Source organism: Lagopus leucura, unplaced genomic scaffold (genome assembly GCF_019238085.1).
Source record: "Lagopus leucura isolate 7727_CA_CO unplaced genomic scaffold, USGS_WTPT01 Super-Scaffold_100012, whole genome shotgun sequence".
In the NCBI taxonomy this organism is placed as follows: domain Eukaryota; kingdom Metazoa; phylum Chordata; class Aves; order Galliformes; family Phasianidae; genus Lagopus; species Lagopus leucura.
Window position 1 is genome coordinate 10,102,782 of NW_024962267.1, and position 17,629 is coordinate 10,120,410.

At 40.8% G+C, this 17,629-nt stretch overlaps 1 protein-coding gene across 4 annotated transcripts in view; it reads right to left on the bottom strand.

Moving 5' to 3' along the window:
* Window positions 1-13,440: 13,440 nt before the first annotated feature.
* The window catches only part of BMPR2 (bone morphogenetic protein receptor type 2), a 46,012-nt gene continuing 41,823 nt past the window's right edge, over window positions 13,441-17,629 (bottom strand). The window contains exons 11-13 of one of the 4 annotated variants that reach the window (XM_042874344.1): window positions 15,968-17,247; window positions 14,484-14,564; window positions 14,181-14,262 (exon numbers count right to left, since the gene is read on the bottom strand). In XM_042874344.1, the coding sequence (XP_042730278.1) occupies window positions 14,515-14,564; window positions 15,968-17,247 (1,330 nt within the window). In that variant the 3' untranslated portion in view covers window positions 14,181-14,262; window positions 14,484-14,514. Of the gene's footprint in view, window positions 14,263-14,483; window positions 14,565-15,967; window positions 17,248-17,629 lie in introns of all 4 variants that reach the window. The other 3 variants (XM_042874345.1, XM_042874343.1, XM_042874342.1) reach the window with 3 other exon arrangements.

The following is a 17,629-nucleotide window of genomic DNA, read 5'->3' on the forward strand; positions in this document are numbered from 1 at the left end:
TCGTGGGGCTGCCATGTTGCTGCTGCTGCTTGAGCTGGAAGGGCACCGTGGCCCGCATGGGCTGCAGACGGCCGCCCGCTCCCGCTCCGCCGCCCGCCGCCGCCGCGCCCCCTCCCCCGGGGGAGGCGGCGGGGGTCGGGGAGCCGCCGCGCCGCACGCGCTGGTGGGACATCGTCCGCCGGGGCCGGCGGCGGGAAGCCGAGAGAAGGGCGCGGGACGCGGGCGGGTCCTCGCGGGGATTCGACGCCTCGGGCGGCCGCCGCGCCGCGCTCCGCTCGCGCCCGGCCCCGAGCTCCGCACGCTGCCCGCCGCGCCGCCGTGCGCCTCATCAACAATAGTGCCCCGGCCGCCCGCCCCGCCCCGCCCGCCCCGCGAGCACTCCCATTGGCCGCGCCGCCGCTCGGCTCGCGCAGTTACGGCGCGCCCATTGGCTGCGGGGCGCGCTGCGGAGCGGCCGGGCCTGCGCGGGGAGCGGGAGAGGGCCGCGCTTAAAGCGACACGCGGCCCCACGCCGCCCCGGCACGTGCCGCGGGGCTGTGGCTGCGGGCGATCCCCGCGGGCCGGGCGGCGGGGGCGGCACAGCGGCTGCGGGGCCCGCGGGGAGAGCCGTCGCGTGGGAGCCCGCGACCCGGCGGGGAACGGTGACCAGCGAGCGGGATCTCGTCCCGGGAGGCGGCCGCACGGCAGCGGTAGGCTGCCAGCGCGGCGCTGGGAAGGGCGAGGGCTCAGCGGCGGCTTATCCAATCGCCTCGCCACCGGCTTAGCGCTACTGATATGTGGGTAATATCCGGGCAGACTTGGCCCTCCTTCCCCTTAATCGCTGTGTTTACTGCTCTTCGTCAGGTTCGTTGTGTCTTCTCCTCGGTATTTTAAGGGTAGCGGGTGGCTGCAGGCGTTCTCTTAGCCTGATGTGTCCTTTGGCGAAGAGAATGCAGCTTTGTGTCAGGCTGCTACTCGTATGCTGAATCCCTTAGATGCGAGACAAGCAGCCCTCAGCACCTGCAGGCCACGAAGGAATCCATCAGTTCTATTCTTTGTTGCCAGTGCTAGTCCTGTGCGACTTAGGAGGACTGTCCTGAACCAGACGCCAAGTTCTCGTCAGTATTGCTCTGCAAGATGTGTGCCGCAGTTGAGTACCACTGCCATGACACAAATGGCGTGACAACAAATTACGTGCTGCTCTCCCTTGGACGGGTGGCTTATTTCTCCTCTCTCTGGTGCTGTTTCTGGTTGAAACCCCCTTCTCTGAAAAGCCCCATCCCCTTTTGCAGAGCTCCATTCGTGTAGCTGACACTTTTAACAAGCCCGAAAAGCAAGTTGCTGTGTGTAGGCCCTTTGTAACAGTGCTTGGGCACAGGTCTAATTCAAGCCTTGGGAGTGGCAATCAATTTTTGCAATGGGAAATCAGACTGGCAGAAGAGAACAGGGTTGATGTGTGACTAGAGGAGGTTGCTATGAAGCTAGTTGGCTCTTGTGCACTGAAATAATTAAACTTTGTTCAAAGCTCATGATGCTTGCTCACAGGCTACATAATGGCAACGTAGACTCCATGACAGCAGATGGGTTTAGCCAAAGCTGTGTTCAGTATTGAAAACTGTTCTGGGCTACAGGTTAACCTATGTGTACTTGGCTTTGTTGTTGCAATTTTCAATCTAGAGCAGAAAATGTACTCCACTGACCTTCCTGCTCTGCCATCACCCACGGCCAGTGCAGTTGCTCAGCAGGTTTTCATTCCTTGGGTTATTTATCTTCTCCAGAAATACTGGGGTTGTTTGGAAGCGACATGCCATAAAGGTATTCTTAAGGCATTAAATATTATGAACAAATTCTAATTCCTGTTGCTGTTTTGAAGAGGCAAAAAATGAAAGGTATTGATTTATATCTTTTTTGTATGATGTGCTTTTTGGATCCAAGTCACAATATTTGTGACAATTACAGTGCTTCCTGCATTCTTGTCACAACTGCAAACATGGCACTGCCATGCACAGTTCTGTATAAAGCAAAGCATTTACATGTGCTTCTCAGCAGGCTTGTCGCTTTGCGTGCGTTAGAGATGAACATTCGACATGTAAAATCGTGTACTCAGACCGAATCAGACTGTGTGTGCTTCATACATTCATTTGCTTAAACTAACAAATGTGTTGCAACAGGATCTTACTCCTACACCCTATGGAAATAAAAGAAACAGCTAAAGCAGTATTATGAATTACTTGCGAGTAGTTCAGAAACGTTCTTAATAACACAAAAGTCAAAGTAATGCCCCCCCGCAGTGGTTTGCATCCAGATGTCCCCCCCTGCTGGCAGTGCACATCTCCCCACACCTGGATTTATCCCAGCCATCACACGGCTTCCCACATTCTGACCTGCTGGTTGGTGCCCGGGCTCCGCTCCACACATTTCATTCAGCTTCATGCAGCACCTGTAGGCTGTGCATTCGTCCCATCAGTTGCTCTTACTCTGCCCATAACACCTGATGTGATGGTGCCAACAGGAATCCAAATAAAAAAACAAATGAAAATGATTGTCATAAAGGCTGTGAGCCTTCTTCCATCATCTCCCAAACCAGCCCTTTCATCAGTCAGACAAGGGCCGGGGAGGCATAACTAAGTTCATAAGCCCCAGTCCCAATGTACTCTCTACAAAGAAAACTAATACTTAAGGAACCTTGCTGTCCTGAGGACCGAAGGTTTATTAGTAGAATCACTCACTGCTCATAATAATGTATATGAAAAACCTACTGTTAAAAATATCAGAACGAGCAAACCTGATGGAAAACAAATGCACTCCAAGTAGCTTCAAATGTGTTCTTGTCTTATTCCGAAATTAAATAAATGCAAAGCAGCACACATAAAGGAGAACTCTTCTGCCTATAATTGTTACAGCTACAGTAGTTGCAAGTAATGTTGAGGGTTGAAAGATTAAAGACTCCAGGAGTCTAATCTAAACAGTAAATTATGCCCCAGGATATTTTGCTGCATTTCCCATCTCTCCCCTGCAGAGTGGGTTAGCTTTGTTTGTCTGAGAGTTCAACAGCAACAAGGGAAAAAGACATTTTGAGGTAGGACAAATATAATGGAATTTGCTTCTCACAAAGCCTTTAAGATTCCACTTAATACTGCAGAATATTTGGGGGGATCTGGGAAAGCAGGCAGATTGAAAATAAGGTATTAAGATTAAAACAATAAAAACAACAGATGGGGTCTAGGACATAAGTCAAGCTTCATGTAGTAAGTAAAAGGCAACTCAAAGCAAAATATACATGCCACATGTTATAAGGTTACACTCTTTAAGAAAAGTAATATGGTGAGGTGTCAATCCCTCACTGGCATTAAAATAGTATGTTGCATATAACTGCTTCCTTCCAACAACAAAGATTTCCTTCCCTTTAGGTGGTAGTTCTTTAAAAAGTATGCTCCAAAACCTTATTATTTATAGCACAAAAGCACAGAGCTTGCAAAATAATACAAAGGTTTGTGTGCATTTGTATTATGTATAGAGATGTAACATTTCTGTATTCCTAGTCCATAGGCAGAACAATGCATATGAACTGTAGAAGAAAACTCTTGGCCTAAGAATATCGAACACTGCTCTCACAAACCACAGACACAATTTCTACTCTATTCTATGAGTATAATGTGTTACTGTTAGTAAAGTGTTTATTTCAATCATCAAAATTATCAATTAACTAGATAAATGGAAATGTTTCAATAATGAATGTTTTATGGCCATGTTACAGAATGATAAACGTTCCGTATATGTGATTAATAGGCACAGATCTATAAATGCTATTCACTTAAGAGAACCTAGAAGACAGAAAGGTTCTTCTCATTCATATCTACAAACTTAACTTGCTTCTGTTTGTTTTCATAGCATTTATAAAAGCCCAAGAAGTTGTGAAAAGCATTCTAGCAGCATGGTTTATTGGTTCACTATGAAGGAGAGGTGAAATAACATGACTTCTCTCTCCACATACATATAGTAACCTTGCTGTTGCTAGTTTAATTTACTTTAGCAGAGTGTGTGATGCGGTGGGGGCATGGGACTCTGAATTGAGAAAATACCTATTCAGAGAACAAGGATCAAGTAGTGCTCTGAAGCCTCCTTGCATTGAGCCCTGAGAAGTATGGGAGGTTTTAATTAGCCTGGTCACATCTATCAGTGTGTCTCTGTGCTATCCCATCCTCATGCATCACACCTTGCATTCAGCCTGACTTTGCCTCAAGGATGGCCAGAGAGAGAACATGGTCTTTGAGAAGAAGAAAATAAAGCCAAGCTAGATAAAGCTCCATGTCCCAGTGCAGCTAGTAGCCCCTCATCCAACACGCAGCCAAAATCAGACAAGCTCCATTTAAAGTTTGTGTGCTCATTCTAAAAACGTGCTTGGGCTGTGATGAACTGCCTTAGGAAGATGCTGCCCTTCTCATAGGAATTGAAATGCATCTAGATCTGTTGTTTCCAGACTTTCTCGTTATTTGCTTCCTTGAATTTTGCCCTGTGCTCCTGTGATCCCCCCATTTAGAAATGCTGCTTACTCAGATGCTGCCCAGTAAATAGAGACATGCTTTCCTTAATCATCTTCCATGGCTCCCTCCCTGCAGACAGGGCTTCCCTAGAGCCTACCAGCTGCATTCAGGCAGAGTTAGCCACTCAGGACCACATTTGTGCATCTCTCCCAGACTTTCCCTATAGTACTGGAATCTGAAAAGAGGAACATCCTCTGACATAAAAGTAAAAGGCTTAAGAGTACCATTTAAATTCCAGAAATTAAAACATTTTAACTTACTGAAGGGGAACGACAACCTTTTGGGCTAATATGAAAAGGTGATTTTTATACACATGCAAATATTTTGTTATGCTGGATTTTTCCCATCCGTGTAAAATTAACCTTCTTATCCAATAGAATGTGCTTTGTATCATGCCAGAGAGCAGATGTCTATAATCTCTTGCACACGGAGAATTTACATAACATCAGAATTAGCAAGAAGTAAGTGGGGAGGGGGAACCTGAATGGAAACAAGTGGAAGACTGATGTGTTCCACAAAGTACGTTCAGCAGCTGCATCGTTGCTCTGGAACAAAGGGGAATATAATTATTGTTGTTTTACTTTCATTTCCCAGCAGCAAAGCAAAAGCTGAATGACAGTGGTTATTTTTGCAGGAGAGCTGGCTCAAGCATGCACATGAGGTCCTGCAGGGAAATCTCTGAGGAGAATATTCCTTAGCACTGAATAGCTCACACGCCCAATAAAAAACAGATCAGTAAAATTCACCAGTAACACCTTGTTATTGCAGAGCTGACTCAAGGGTTCTTGGATGCCCCGAGGATAAGACTCTGCCACACCTGCTGGGTTAGGGCAGGACTTGGCTGCTCTTGCTGTCTGCAAGGAGTGATAATAGCTGAGGGGGTGGAGGGCATCTACTACTTTCCACGCAGCTGCCCCACACACAGGTTCCCAGCCTTTCTTGGGAGCAACAGTCCAGCTTTCCAGGGTACTAGCAAAGGTAAAAGAGGCACACAATTCCTGGTTTTGCTGACAATCAGCATTCCCCCAACTTGCTGTAGAGCTGCCACCAACATCTCCCTCATGCCAGAAGGAGAGGGAAGGGAGCTGCCTGCAACAGGAAATGAGCTGTGTGTGCTTCCCAACATATGAGAGCTCCAGGTGGCCCCAGCCTACAATGACTCTTCCTGACTACAGCCTGATGGGAAAGTGTCAATTTCTTGGAGCTCACCCTGAGAGGACTTAAAAGAGCTCAAGCTCCCATCACTGTCACCAAGACATCTGGATAAGAAAACGAGCCTTGTGAGCCTGTCCTTAAAGCTTTAAACGTAAGTAATAAAATCTGGTTTGCTAGCCTCTCTTCTCCTGTGATCTGGGATTGCTCAGTTATCCTGAGCCAAGAGCAAGCCACTGCATGCAAGCACAGTGCTGTCTTTCAAGGAGGGACCTTCTCCTTGTCAATAACTGTTCTAATCTCCTAATCCTTCTCATGCAGAAACCCCCCAGGGAGCTGCAGATCCAGCCTGGAACATCGTGGGAGGCTGAGGCTGCTTCCTGCTCCCAGGAGAGGTGAGGCTTGTAATGGTCCCTCCCTATAGCCAGGGGTTCATGAATTCATTTGTGATACTGTGTTGATTTACAGTATAGGCAGGAGTTCAACCTGTGCACTACTTGCCTCAGTTTGTTACTTCATCCTTATTTACGATGGCAAGAAAGCTATTCATGCTGTCTCTTTCATTTGCATTTTGGAGGTAGTCCTCTGGCCAAGGAAGTGTCAAACTTGCAACACCGTCTCGTTTGCTTGCAAAAATCATTATCACTGTGGGTACAGAAAAATAAATTGACAGGAATTAAGTAAGGAAATGTAAACACCAAAGCAACTGAGGTGTGCAGGATGGGCCCCACCAATCTATGTCTAACAGGAAGAGCTAAAGCCAGTGAGGTCTCACCATACAGTGCTTGGTGCTGTAAGGTGCAAGATGCCTGATGCAGCACTCTCAAATGCACACAAATGCTATTTAGTTGCCAATGCAAGGATCTTAATTGCTGACCAGTGAGAATGGTCAAAACAGCAAGAAGAGACACTCCATTAATGTAGCAAAGGCAAGCTTTGGTTATTTCACAGTCATCTGATAACAGTGCAAAGTACCATCTGTCACATGCCCAAGGTCTTGTTCAGCTCCCAGTGATGATGTAGTTCCTCATCCTTCCATCCACCAACAAAACAGAACTGCAATAGTTCCACTCCTCCAATCCTGGGAGTGTGTCTTATTACTCACGGCCAGTAACACCACAGAAACCCACAAAAGACTATGCTTTTTGTCATTAATATGATCTTTAATAAATGGAATAATGCACCATTTTACAGCAAGCCTTTTCTTTTAGACCTAAAGAATAGCCTTTTAAATGTTCTTATCCCATGTCTCTGTATCAATACAATCTCTTTATTTAGGTTTATATATAACAAAGCAATTCTTACAAGTATTCATAGAAAACTCTGTAGTGGCTTTAACAATGTCAGCTTTCATAGTGGCATCCACAGATGATTAAAAAACAAAAATTAGCTTTTATTTCATACTCACACTGTTCCATGAAACACAACTTATACAGCATAGCAAGGGTACTGGGCAGCTTATACAAAAGAAATAACTGAAAGCAATTATTTATAAATTCATACATGATATTTACTCAATCATTTGAGAGAAAAAACAAAAATACCCGTTAACAAAAGGGTTCTGATGAGAATCCATATTCTAGGGTTTCTCCCCCTCTTCCCCAGAAAAGCTCGCTCAGAAATTAATGCTCTCCTTACCATCCATCATAAGGAAAATGTCAGTTTCACATATCCTTATTTCAGCTTCTACAGAAGACCAAACCCTAGAAATTTGTTTCTGCTGTGTTCATTTTCCTCTGCATTTGGGGGAAAAATAATCGGCAGCAATTGTAAAGTATGATTCCAGCTTATATAAATGTGAATAGAGCACACTCTTCTCTAGAGACAAAAAGCAGACAAGAAACATTATAGACAAACCTTTTTAAATACATTTCAACATTGTGAAAGAGGAGTCACAAAAATCAAGAAATTCAAAAGCGACCAATGAAAGCAGTAACATGGATTTGCCTGTTTCTTTGTGTTCCTTTGACTTAAAGATTACAGAAACATCTATTATTTTCTTTCCATTTGAATAAACAAGATGGAAGTGTGATATTTCATGATACAGTTCTGAAGCACAAAAGAAAAAAAAGTGAATCAAGTGCTCTAGAAATATAAACCTCACACATTTTTGTTGCTTTAAAAACTAGTGAATGATTTAAAAAAAATAACTTTTGGGGGATCTAAAAACCAGTAAATGATAAGGGTAGTTATTTTTGCTTTAAAATAGTTACCAGGCAAGATCTGTGGTCCTGACAGAGGTAATCTATCTGCAGAAGCCTGTAAGAGCTTTGAAGAAATCCTTCCTTGCTGTGACAGTAGGGTGTGACCTGTGCACTGAAGTTAACCAACTGAACGACCTGCAACTTCACACAATTACTGATTAGTAGGGCTTTTAAAACAATCTGACTACTACACTACAAATTAGCATAACTCCAATTAGTTCTTGACTGTTATGCACATATGTAACTAAACCATAGTGAAATAAATAGAATTGGCCATAAAAAGTAATTCTATATTACCAACACACCGTAACAGCCACTAAATCAGACCTGCGTTAAGCCCAGATGAACATCAGAGGGGTTTGGTGTGAATGAGGATTTACCTGAAAACCTGGCACTGCCCTCCTACTGGTGCAGTCCCATTTCTCAACAATAACCACAGCTGAACTGGTACTGACCTGCTGTGGAAGCCTGAACCAAGTCACCAGGTAGCAGCCCTAAGAATACCAGCAGTCAGGGTTAGCCCACGAGGCCCAGCGTTCCACACTGGCTTTCCCACAGCTAATCCTAAGTTTTCAAACCAGCGCCAGCTCTTCTTTGCTCCTAACTGATGGCAGACACCTCTCTCATTTCAATAGCATTTGGCTCAAGCACCAGCTTGTTTGTGGCGTCCATGTTTGTGATGCATTGATTTCCCTGGATAAGTTTGTGCCACATGGGACTCCCATTGCGATTCAAAGGAGGGCCTAAATCTCTTCTGCAGAAGCAGAAGTTCCACTACCAGTTTTGGTCAGTTCAAAAGAAACCTAAAAATGAGAAATCTGGTTTCTTACTATTTCACATCAAAACTGAACATAATTAGGGGAAAAGAATAAATAAAAAAAATGAAATGGATGCATGTCTACAGCTTGAGTTTTTCTAGGATAACATAGAAGCCTAAAATGCAATTGGATTTAATGGCCTAAACCTCCCCCCCACAATCAAAGGGTTACCACAGACTTCACTACAGCAGCTACTGCATAAAAAAGCCTTGTAAAAATTATAGTGGATTAAAAATGATGAGGGTTGGTTTGTTGCTTTTTTTTTTCCAACTGAAAGGAGAAATCTTAAATCGGTGACAAAGTGACAAGCATGTCATGAGGGATCTTACGCTGCTGGATTATGTCACAGCCTGAGCCCAATTTTATTATAAAGACAATTTAAGAATGGTATCTGAAAAAGACCATTATATTTGCTACCAGTGCTACCATCTGATGCTGTAACTCAAGAAGTTAATCCTGGAATTTCTGCATGACATACGTATGCATCTAAATACATACAGAGTTTACATAAAAATAGATATATTTGGCTGCGCTGCAACAGATTTTTCTTTGAAGAAAGGAATAAAGTTGAACAAAAATTAGTAAGAACATTAAAAAAAAAAAAAAAAAGAGAGATTAATATATTTACCTGGCAAAATGCATAGTGGGAGACTGTTGAGAAAAGTTCAAATAATGCAAATTTATGCAAAATACAAAGTCATCCATTCTATAACCCAACTTTCATAGACTAATCAAACCTATTTCAATCTTTAGTAAGCTGCCCCAAATTTCATATATACTTGGTCATGCATATATACTACTGTGCTAGGTAATTATTATTTTTATGACTTTAAAAAAGCTAATTTTCAGCATTGAGAACTTCATCATTTTCATACAAGTAAAAACTACAGCATGATACAATTTTTCCCATATTAACTGCAATGTGAATTTAAAAAAAAATCCTTAATTAGGCTGGAACTTTCCATTATGATGTTTCAGTGGCAGAATGGCTATGATCTTTTGAATATTTTTTTAAAGGAAGAAAATTATCACCTGAACATTGACTCAGCAGTATTATAGTGGTCTTCTGTTGCTGTTTCAAACACTTATAAATACTTCAGAGATATCAGAAAATACAGGATGACTGAATACTGAAATTATGGCATATACTGGTGTACACTGTATATGTATTTTCTACGTAGCAATTCATTATTGTTAAATTTTGCCCAATAATCTGTTCCGAACAAATACAGGACATCCTTATTTTCCTTTCTGAGGCAGGCAGAATTAATGAATGATTTTTAAGAGAGTTGACAGATGGAAAGATACACACTTCATAAGCGGATTTATAAGGGTTTTTGTTTGATTTTTTTTTCCAGAAACCTGACAGCATCCATCTTGTATTGCTTTTTGTACCCTGTACTGGGAAAAAAAACATCTTGATTGCCTGTGGAAATGAGATTATTTTGTAAACGGAAACAAGACTGACGTGAATAAAAGTACGAAAGCACAATATAGAAAAAATGTCAGAGCATTTCTAAACATTTCTAAGCAAATTTCAGAGAATATTCTAAACATGATGATATTAACTGGTCTTCCTTTAAATTAGGAATTTCTTTATCTTTTAGCTGTGCAATTTAAGTGCATCTCAGAGTTAGAAGAAAGACACAATAAATGTTTAGCACATGAAACTATCAAGCTTTATAAGCAAAGTCAGGGAAATGTTTCAGATAACTTTACTTGCAAATTTCCAATTTAGAAGAGAATACAATTGACTATGCTTGCATGTCTGTTCGAATGGTTAGAATTCACATTCTAAAAACCACGTAATATTGGTGAGGAAACATAGGAAGCAGAAAAAGAGATACCTAACTAACTCATTTAACTTCTACTAGCATGTCATTTTTTTAAAAAACCAATAAGCTTTTGGATTTTGGTTATATATACAAACATCACAAATGTTTGCTATAATATTTTACTTGAATTATACATTATAAATTACCATAGCAAATATTCTACTGTTGCCTATTTGACAGTGGCACAACTCATAGGTATTTACACTATCAGTCTTTCTTTCATTTTTTCTACTTTTAGCTTATCTTCAATATACATGAGATGTTGATAGAATATTATCAACTGTCATCATTATCCTAAAACAAACAAACAGAACCATTTGTGTCCCTTGATTGCAGTACATTTACCACCTATCTCCACGTGTCTGATCTGTAGAATTCTCTCTTACATGCATTTTATTTGGTTAAGGATGATTCCCCAGGACACGAGATGAGATTCAATATCATTTAATTTACAGAGAAAGTATTCTGTGGAGACTGGATTATGCACTGTGAGTAAAAAATAAAATTGGACATTAATAAAATAAGCATTAAAAACAAACTAATAATCTGATCTCATCTAGCTGTGCAGAATTACAATATTTTGTTGTGCACTTAAGAGTTTGTTTTGACTGACCTTTACAAATAAATACTTTTTCTCTACGTCATCTATAGGATATTCTGTGATACAGTACACATTTCTGTTGTGCTACAAATAATATTTAGTAGGTTACAAATCCAATACCTTTTACTAATTAAAATTCATCCCCAAAAGGTTTTCCAGGAAGTGACAGAAAAAAGATAGAGGAAATGAAATTTTTATGCATGCTTAAAAAATGTTCAACAAAAACTGCACAAGAATCTTCATCTGGTATCAAAATTATTTTGATTGCATTAAGCATAACAAAAGTTGGGTTTCATACAAAGGATTGGTCTGAAAAGAAAGGCTAGAATTTCACAGCAAACCTGTCTTAGCAGAAAGAACTAGTCAGAGCAAATAACTTTTCTATCCCCAGAGTCTGTCACGTTAGATAAGTGTCCTAAATATGCTTTTCAGCCCACATTCTGAAATGCTGATGGATGATACATATGTAAGGCAAACCAGAAAGTCACTGGAAAATGAGTGAAGAGTCTTCAATATGCATGATACAGTAATCATCCCAAGTCAACATACTGTACATCAAATGCAGATTTGAAGAAGTCCAAAAGAGATGAAAAACGTGGCCAACATTATGAACAGAATGCCAAAAATTCTGATTGAGGTCTTGAAACCCAGCTGAGCAACTGGCAGGTTTTCAACATCTGGGATGCAAGATTGTAGCAGATGGGAAGCAGGGGAGTGAATTAAAAGTAAAACCAGAGAAAGGCTGTATTTTCTGAGGAAAGAATAGCTATATATTTATACATCATGATAACAGAACTGCACCTCAGAGTTATTATTTAAGCTGGTGCTTAAAGAGCACAGGGAGCCCAAACTATATCTCATAGCTTGTATTTCCACAACTACACTGAATCAAAAATTTGGATTTAGAGTTATCTCTTGGAGATACGTACAAGAATATAAGAAAAATGTAGAACCATTGAAGGAGAAAATCATAAAGCACAAGCAAGAGTTTGAGAAATAGCAAGAATCAGATGTAGCAAGGTATATATTATACCAGTTATATCAGATGTACAAAACAGACCTAGCAATTTTACCTCATGGGGAAAAATAATACAACAGCAAGGAAACAAACAAGCTTGAAAGCACAGAGCTCCTTTTTCTGGCTGCCACAAGAAGGTAGGTTGGGAGAGGCAAGTGACTGCTGCCAGTATCCTACCACAGGAGTTTGGCAGGATGGCTACATAGAATTTATTTTATTTTTTGAACATCACCAGTTTTCTGAAGTAAAACTTGACCTCATTACCAAAGACTGACATGTGTTACACACACACACACACACACACACACAGATATATATATTGAATTTAAATAGTTTTTACTGAAGTATTTTCCATCAGAGTACTTCTCAGGTGGATGAATAATTCTTAAGTGAAAGGAAGGCCTGGCCAGTAAGGAAATTAGTTTGCTTTCAGTAGACAGTAAAAATGATTATTCTAAGAAAAGATCTATATAAGATGGTGAAAAAATAATCTCAATACATATTAGATTCACATTCACTGACAGCTAAAATCAATGTGTGGAGTGTTACATACAAACTGAAAGAAGTGTTTAACCAGAAAAAAAACAACTTTCCCAGCCAAACACTCATACCCATGAATTTTAAAAGCATGCAGTAGATTCTACCAAGACGAATGAAGGGCTTTGAAAACCTGAGGGGAAGAAACGTTTCAGCTCAGCAACAGCAACCATTCAGGACGCACCTTCTTGCAAAGGTCATCAGGCTGATTTTACCCAGACTGTCTGCAAGGTGTTCAGTCAGGAAAGATTTGTGCCAGATAAGATTCACACTTGTTCCTCTTTGTTAATAAAAAATGTTCACAACCTATCTTCACTAAAGCTCTTGCGAATGACAGTTACTTAGGTTTCTGTTTGAGTTGCATTTTTATACGTACACTAGTAGTGATCTGGTTTTACATAAATACAAAGGGTGAAACTGTACTCAAAATAAAGTACAAAAGTGGCTGACATTGTTTCCTTACATTTGTTCAACAATTGGTTACTCAGAACTTGACAGGCTGGCACCTACCACCACCATTAACGAAACTCACTTCGGTTGAGAAGGATCAGAGGAAAGGTACTGAACTCAATTTTTGTTCCTTTTAAAGAGCCCTTTCAAGCTGGGGAAAGTTCATACATTGTCACCTCAGAGCATGATGCGATATAGGCAGCAGCTTTGAGCTGGCTACGGTGTGCAAAGTTCATTGTCACAACTGGCTGACTGCTCAACTGTCAGGGAAAACATAATAAAGACAAAAATGGGAACATGTGGCAGTTTTAGAAACACTTTCTCAATAAAGCATACTGTGAACTATAGACTATTGCACATTTCAACATGACACAAGAAAAATGGAGGGGCAAAAGAGAATACACTTTGTAACACAGAAATATACAGACTAGCTCGCGCACAGAAATCAAAACATGGTTACAAGACACCACCGCAGTCAAACCTGTCTTATAGTCTGCTTATGATCTTAGTGACCTTAAGAAACTGGTCCAAACTGATTATCAGCAATACCTTTTTTTGTTTTTTTAAAAAAATATTTTGAGACCACATTTTTGATACACATATATATATTCCGTGGTCAAAACAGACAGACTTAACTTTAGCGATACTAAATAAAAGTGCAAAAATGTTCAAAAAATAAATCAAAATAAAAAAATATGGAAGCATAAGCTAAAAATTTTCTGCATAGCTGAAATCTATTTAAAGCGAGTCCTTGATAGGGGTTGCTGACAGGAGGAGAAAGCAGTTTTTTAAAATGTCTTCTGTATGTTTGTTTCAAATAATGGAAAAAAAGAAAAGAAAAGAAAAAAGTCACTTGTCGGCTTTTAAAGTATTTCACAGGCAGTTCACTCCTGCGTCCTTAGATACCATTGTGGTGGCAGTGCCTCCTTCTGCAAGGTAAACAGCAGTGCTGGATTTGGAGTGCACTGCCCGGTCACCGCCGTTATTGTTGACCTCGCAGTGCAGCGGCTCAGTGGAGATGACCCATGTGGAAGGACGCCATCGCTTCAGCGAGTAAGGAGTTTTCACACGTTTCTTGATCTTTTCTCCTGAGCCCGATTTGCTGTCCTGTGAGGAGTCACCTACTGAACAACAATAACAGAAAGTAGAAAAATAGTATTACAGGAAAGAATAGACTGGAGAATCCAGGGTTGTTACTCATGCAGAACAGAAGAAAAAGCAGAAAATCCTACTAAGTTAAGCAGCTGTATGGCAGAGACATGGCAGCGGATAGTGCTGTCACTAAAACAAGGGGGCAGATTCTGTTCTCTGTCAGAAATTACTTCAGTGAAGTAATTTGTGTTACCTTGAATGCACATTGGCATCAAACAGCAGAATCAGCATTTGATATTTGAGGGGCTTTTGCAATCATAGTATCTTACATTACCTGTAATGGAAGGTACAAAGAAAAAAAATGTAGCTACTACAGGACACCAAAGGCTAAACATTTAATAGCACAATTAAATCGCAGATCTCTTAATCCTGCTTGGCCTCACAAAGCAGTTCTTTACATACAAAACCCCAGGCAGAGCTCAGGCCTTTGCCAGGAGGCTAACAGTCCATTTTCTCTATTAGGATCCTGAATCAGGATTTGGGATGTTGCGCTGCAAAACTGGAAAAAACGCTTGTCAACTTCAAACACGATAAAAATTCAGCAGTAGAAATCTGATCTTAACCTTCAAATATTTTATTTTCTTCTTAACTTTCAATTAAAGAAAATTACTGTGATCTTTTTTTTTTTTTCAATAAATTCAATAAATTCAATAAAATTTCAACTCATGTTAATGAGTAAAGACAAAAAATAAGGTTTCCTACTTAAAAGGAAAGCTTAAACATTCAATTGCTGAATACTCAACTACATTTCTTGAAAGATCTGTTCTAGCTCATTTATAAACTTTTTCTTTCCATGCATGCAACACCTGGCACCCCAGGTTAATTTGTTAGTATGACAGGTTCTACCTAAACATAGTCAGAAGTTTGCAAGTATCTTTTGATGATGACAGTGTATTCTGGAGCACATTATCTAGGAAGTCTCTCCAATAGCCCATGGACTCCAAAGAAACATTTTATGTACTCAACTATAACTGCATTCTTACTAAGGAGATTCTCATTGTAACCTCTTACATTTTTAGGCTTAAAAATCTAAGTTTTTCTGAGGGAGTCTACTAAAATTCATTCTCTAACTACTTTGGTTATTTTTTAATATGTAAGTGGTAAACTGACAAAGGATTGCTTTATCTGTTGAAGCTCAGAGAGCAAGCTAGAGAATGCCTGACAGCCCATCTAGGCTGGACTAATACAGCAATATCAGTTGCTTTAAAAGTTACGAAGACATATCGTAAGTGTATAATAAAAATAATTTGAACCAATGCATCTTAGAGCCAGTTACTCTTACGAATGATGAAAAATATGGAAAAGAAGACACAATGTGTCCCTGAAGAAAGAAACAGGAGACATTTCAATAACCTTTGCCACTGCCTCACAACAAATAACAAGAGTAGAAATTGCTCCCTTCCCTGAATCAAAGTAGACAGAATAGAAAGGGACAGATTTTTTCCATGTATGTGGAAAGCAGATAGTGACCTAAGACATTATGGAGCTGATGAGAACAGAACGCAGGACTTTATTGAGAAGATTGAAATAGTTCTGATAGAAATTGAATGTATATGAGATTAGTAGGCATACTTTGAGGAGTGAAAGGGGACACAGGAGTATTTTCAAGCAGATATACATAGCTATTCAGCAAAAAAACGCATCAGAGAAATTTGTTCAAGTTCTGCTGGCACTTACACTGCATACTACTGCTATCCAAACTATTTGTGGCAGATAGATCCAGCGAATTAGGCCTCTGTGCTCTTCTAGTCTGAGTCTGCCCAGGATTTCTGGCTACATTCTGGATAGTGAGTGTAGCTGTGTCTTGCACTGGACACGGATTACTGTTATTGTTATTAACATTTGTTCGGCCATTATCAAGTTGTCGCTCTCTCCTGTCTACTAGGCGGTCCAGAACACCTTCATCATGGCCAACCTGCTGCTCCCGCCTCAACAAGGGCTCATGCTCATCAGGGCTTGAATTAATATTCAGACGACTATCCTCTCCACTGAACTGGTTCTGAAGCATTTCCTGGGCCCTCTGTGCTACTGAACTGGCTGTCTGGCCAGACGGCACTGCCCCATTGGCATACTGGGTCGTGCCAGTATGAGAGTTTATGCCGTGGGTTCTACCAGCCACTCCATTCATGGTAACGGTCACCACATGAGGTTCTGCGGCATTGATAGTGTTCATCTTGGCAACGCCTGTTTCAACTTGCTTCAAGTTTGATTTGTGCTTGCCACCAAATTTTAACCGTGGCTCCTTTGTTGAATTTTTGGTGTTTAGAGGGAGGCTAGTAGGCCTCTTCGGAAGGTTCTGCTGCTTGGGTAAAGGATAGACCTGAGCAGATGGGACATCTGGAATCAAACATGCTTGACCATTGCTAGCTTGCGTGAAATCCTGTTGTCCTGTCACCTCTACTGCAAGTTTTATCAGTGGATAAAGCAAGCTGGAACTAGTGCTGCTGAGTGGATCTGGCCCACTAAACTGCTTGAGTGAATGTTCCATCAGATTCTCATCAGAACTTTCTTTCAGGTTCTTATCTACTTCTTTTGGATCCAGTTTATTTGTCTCTAGATCCTCCTCTGTTAGCTGCAGACAAACTGGCGTGGGCCCACCTGGCTGCATGACGTTTGTAGTATGTACATTTGTTTCATCTGAATAAGGTATTTCAGATATGGTGGTCATGCCAGTGCTAGGAGTGAGGCCAGTTGTATTGGTGGTAGTAGTATTGGTGGACAAACTGGTGACACTTGTCTCAGGACTAGGGATGCGAGCTTGTGCTTGTTGCCGCTCATAATTAATGGAGTTTCTATTCTTTTCCCCTGAAGTCAGAGGTGTAGTGGACATTGAATGTTCAGACGAAATGTTCTTCACTATGCTGTCAGTGTGGTGGATTGAATCTTCAATGTAGGAAGAAGAGGAGTAATCTGGATATGGCCTTATTTTTGACACTCGTCTATGATGTGACAGGTTCCTTTAAGAAAAAAATCAGTGATATTAAGATCATATAAGTAAATATTGCTGTATATCATAAAGCCTCTAATTTAAAAGAGCTGAATGTCTATTCCTTTTCATGCATAAACTAAGGACAGATACAATAAAAAAAACTGAGATCCTCTTTGAAAAATCCTGGGAAGCAGAACATCATTTTACTAGGACAGCATTTTTGTCACAAACGTTATTTATACAAGTAAATCACGTAACAGCAATTTTCTTCTATTTGTCCAATACTTGTATTTGTGCAGTTCACTGATAAGATACTGCTCTAATTGCAAATGATGCTGAAGAAGGCAAACAAGAACTATACTCAAGAGCATAGGATGCAGAAAATGATTCTAGGAAAGAGTCACAAGCTC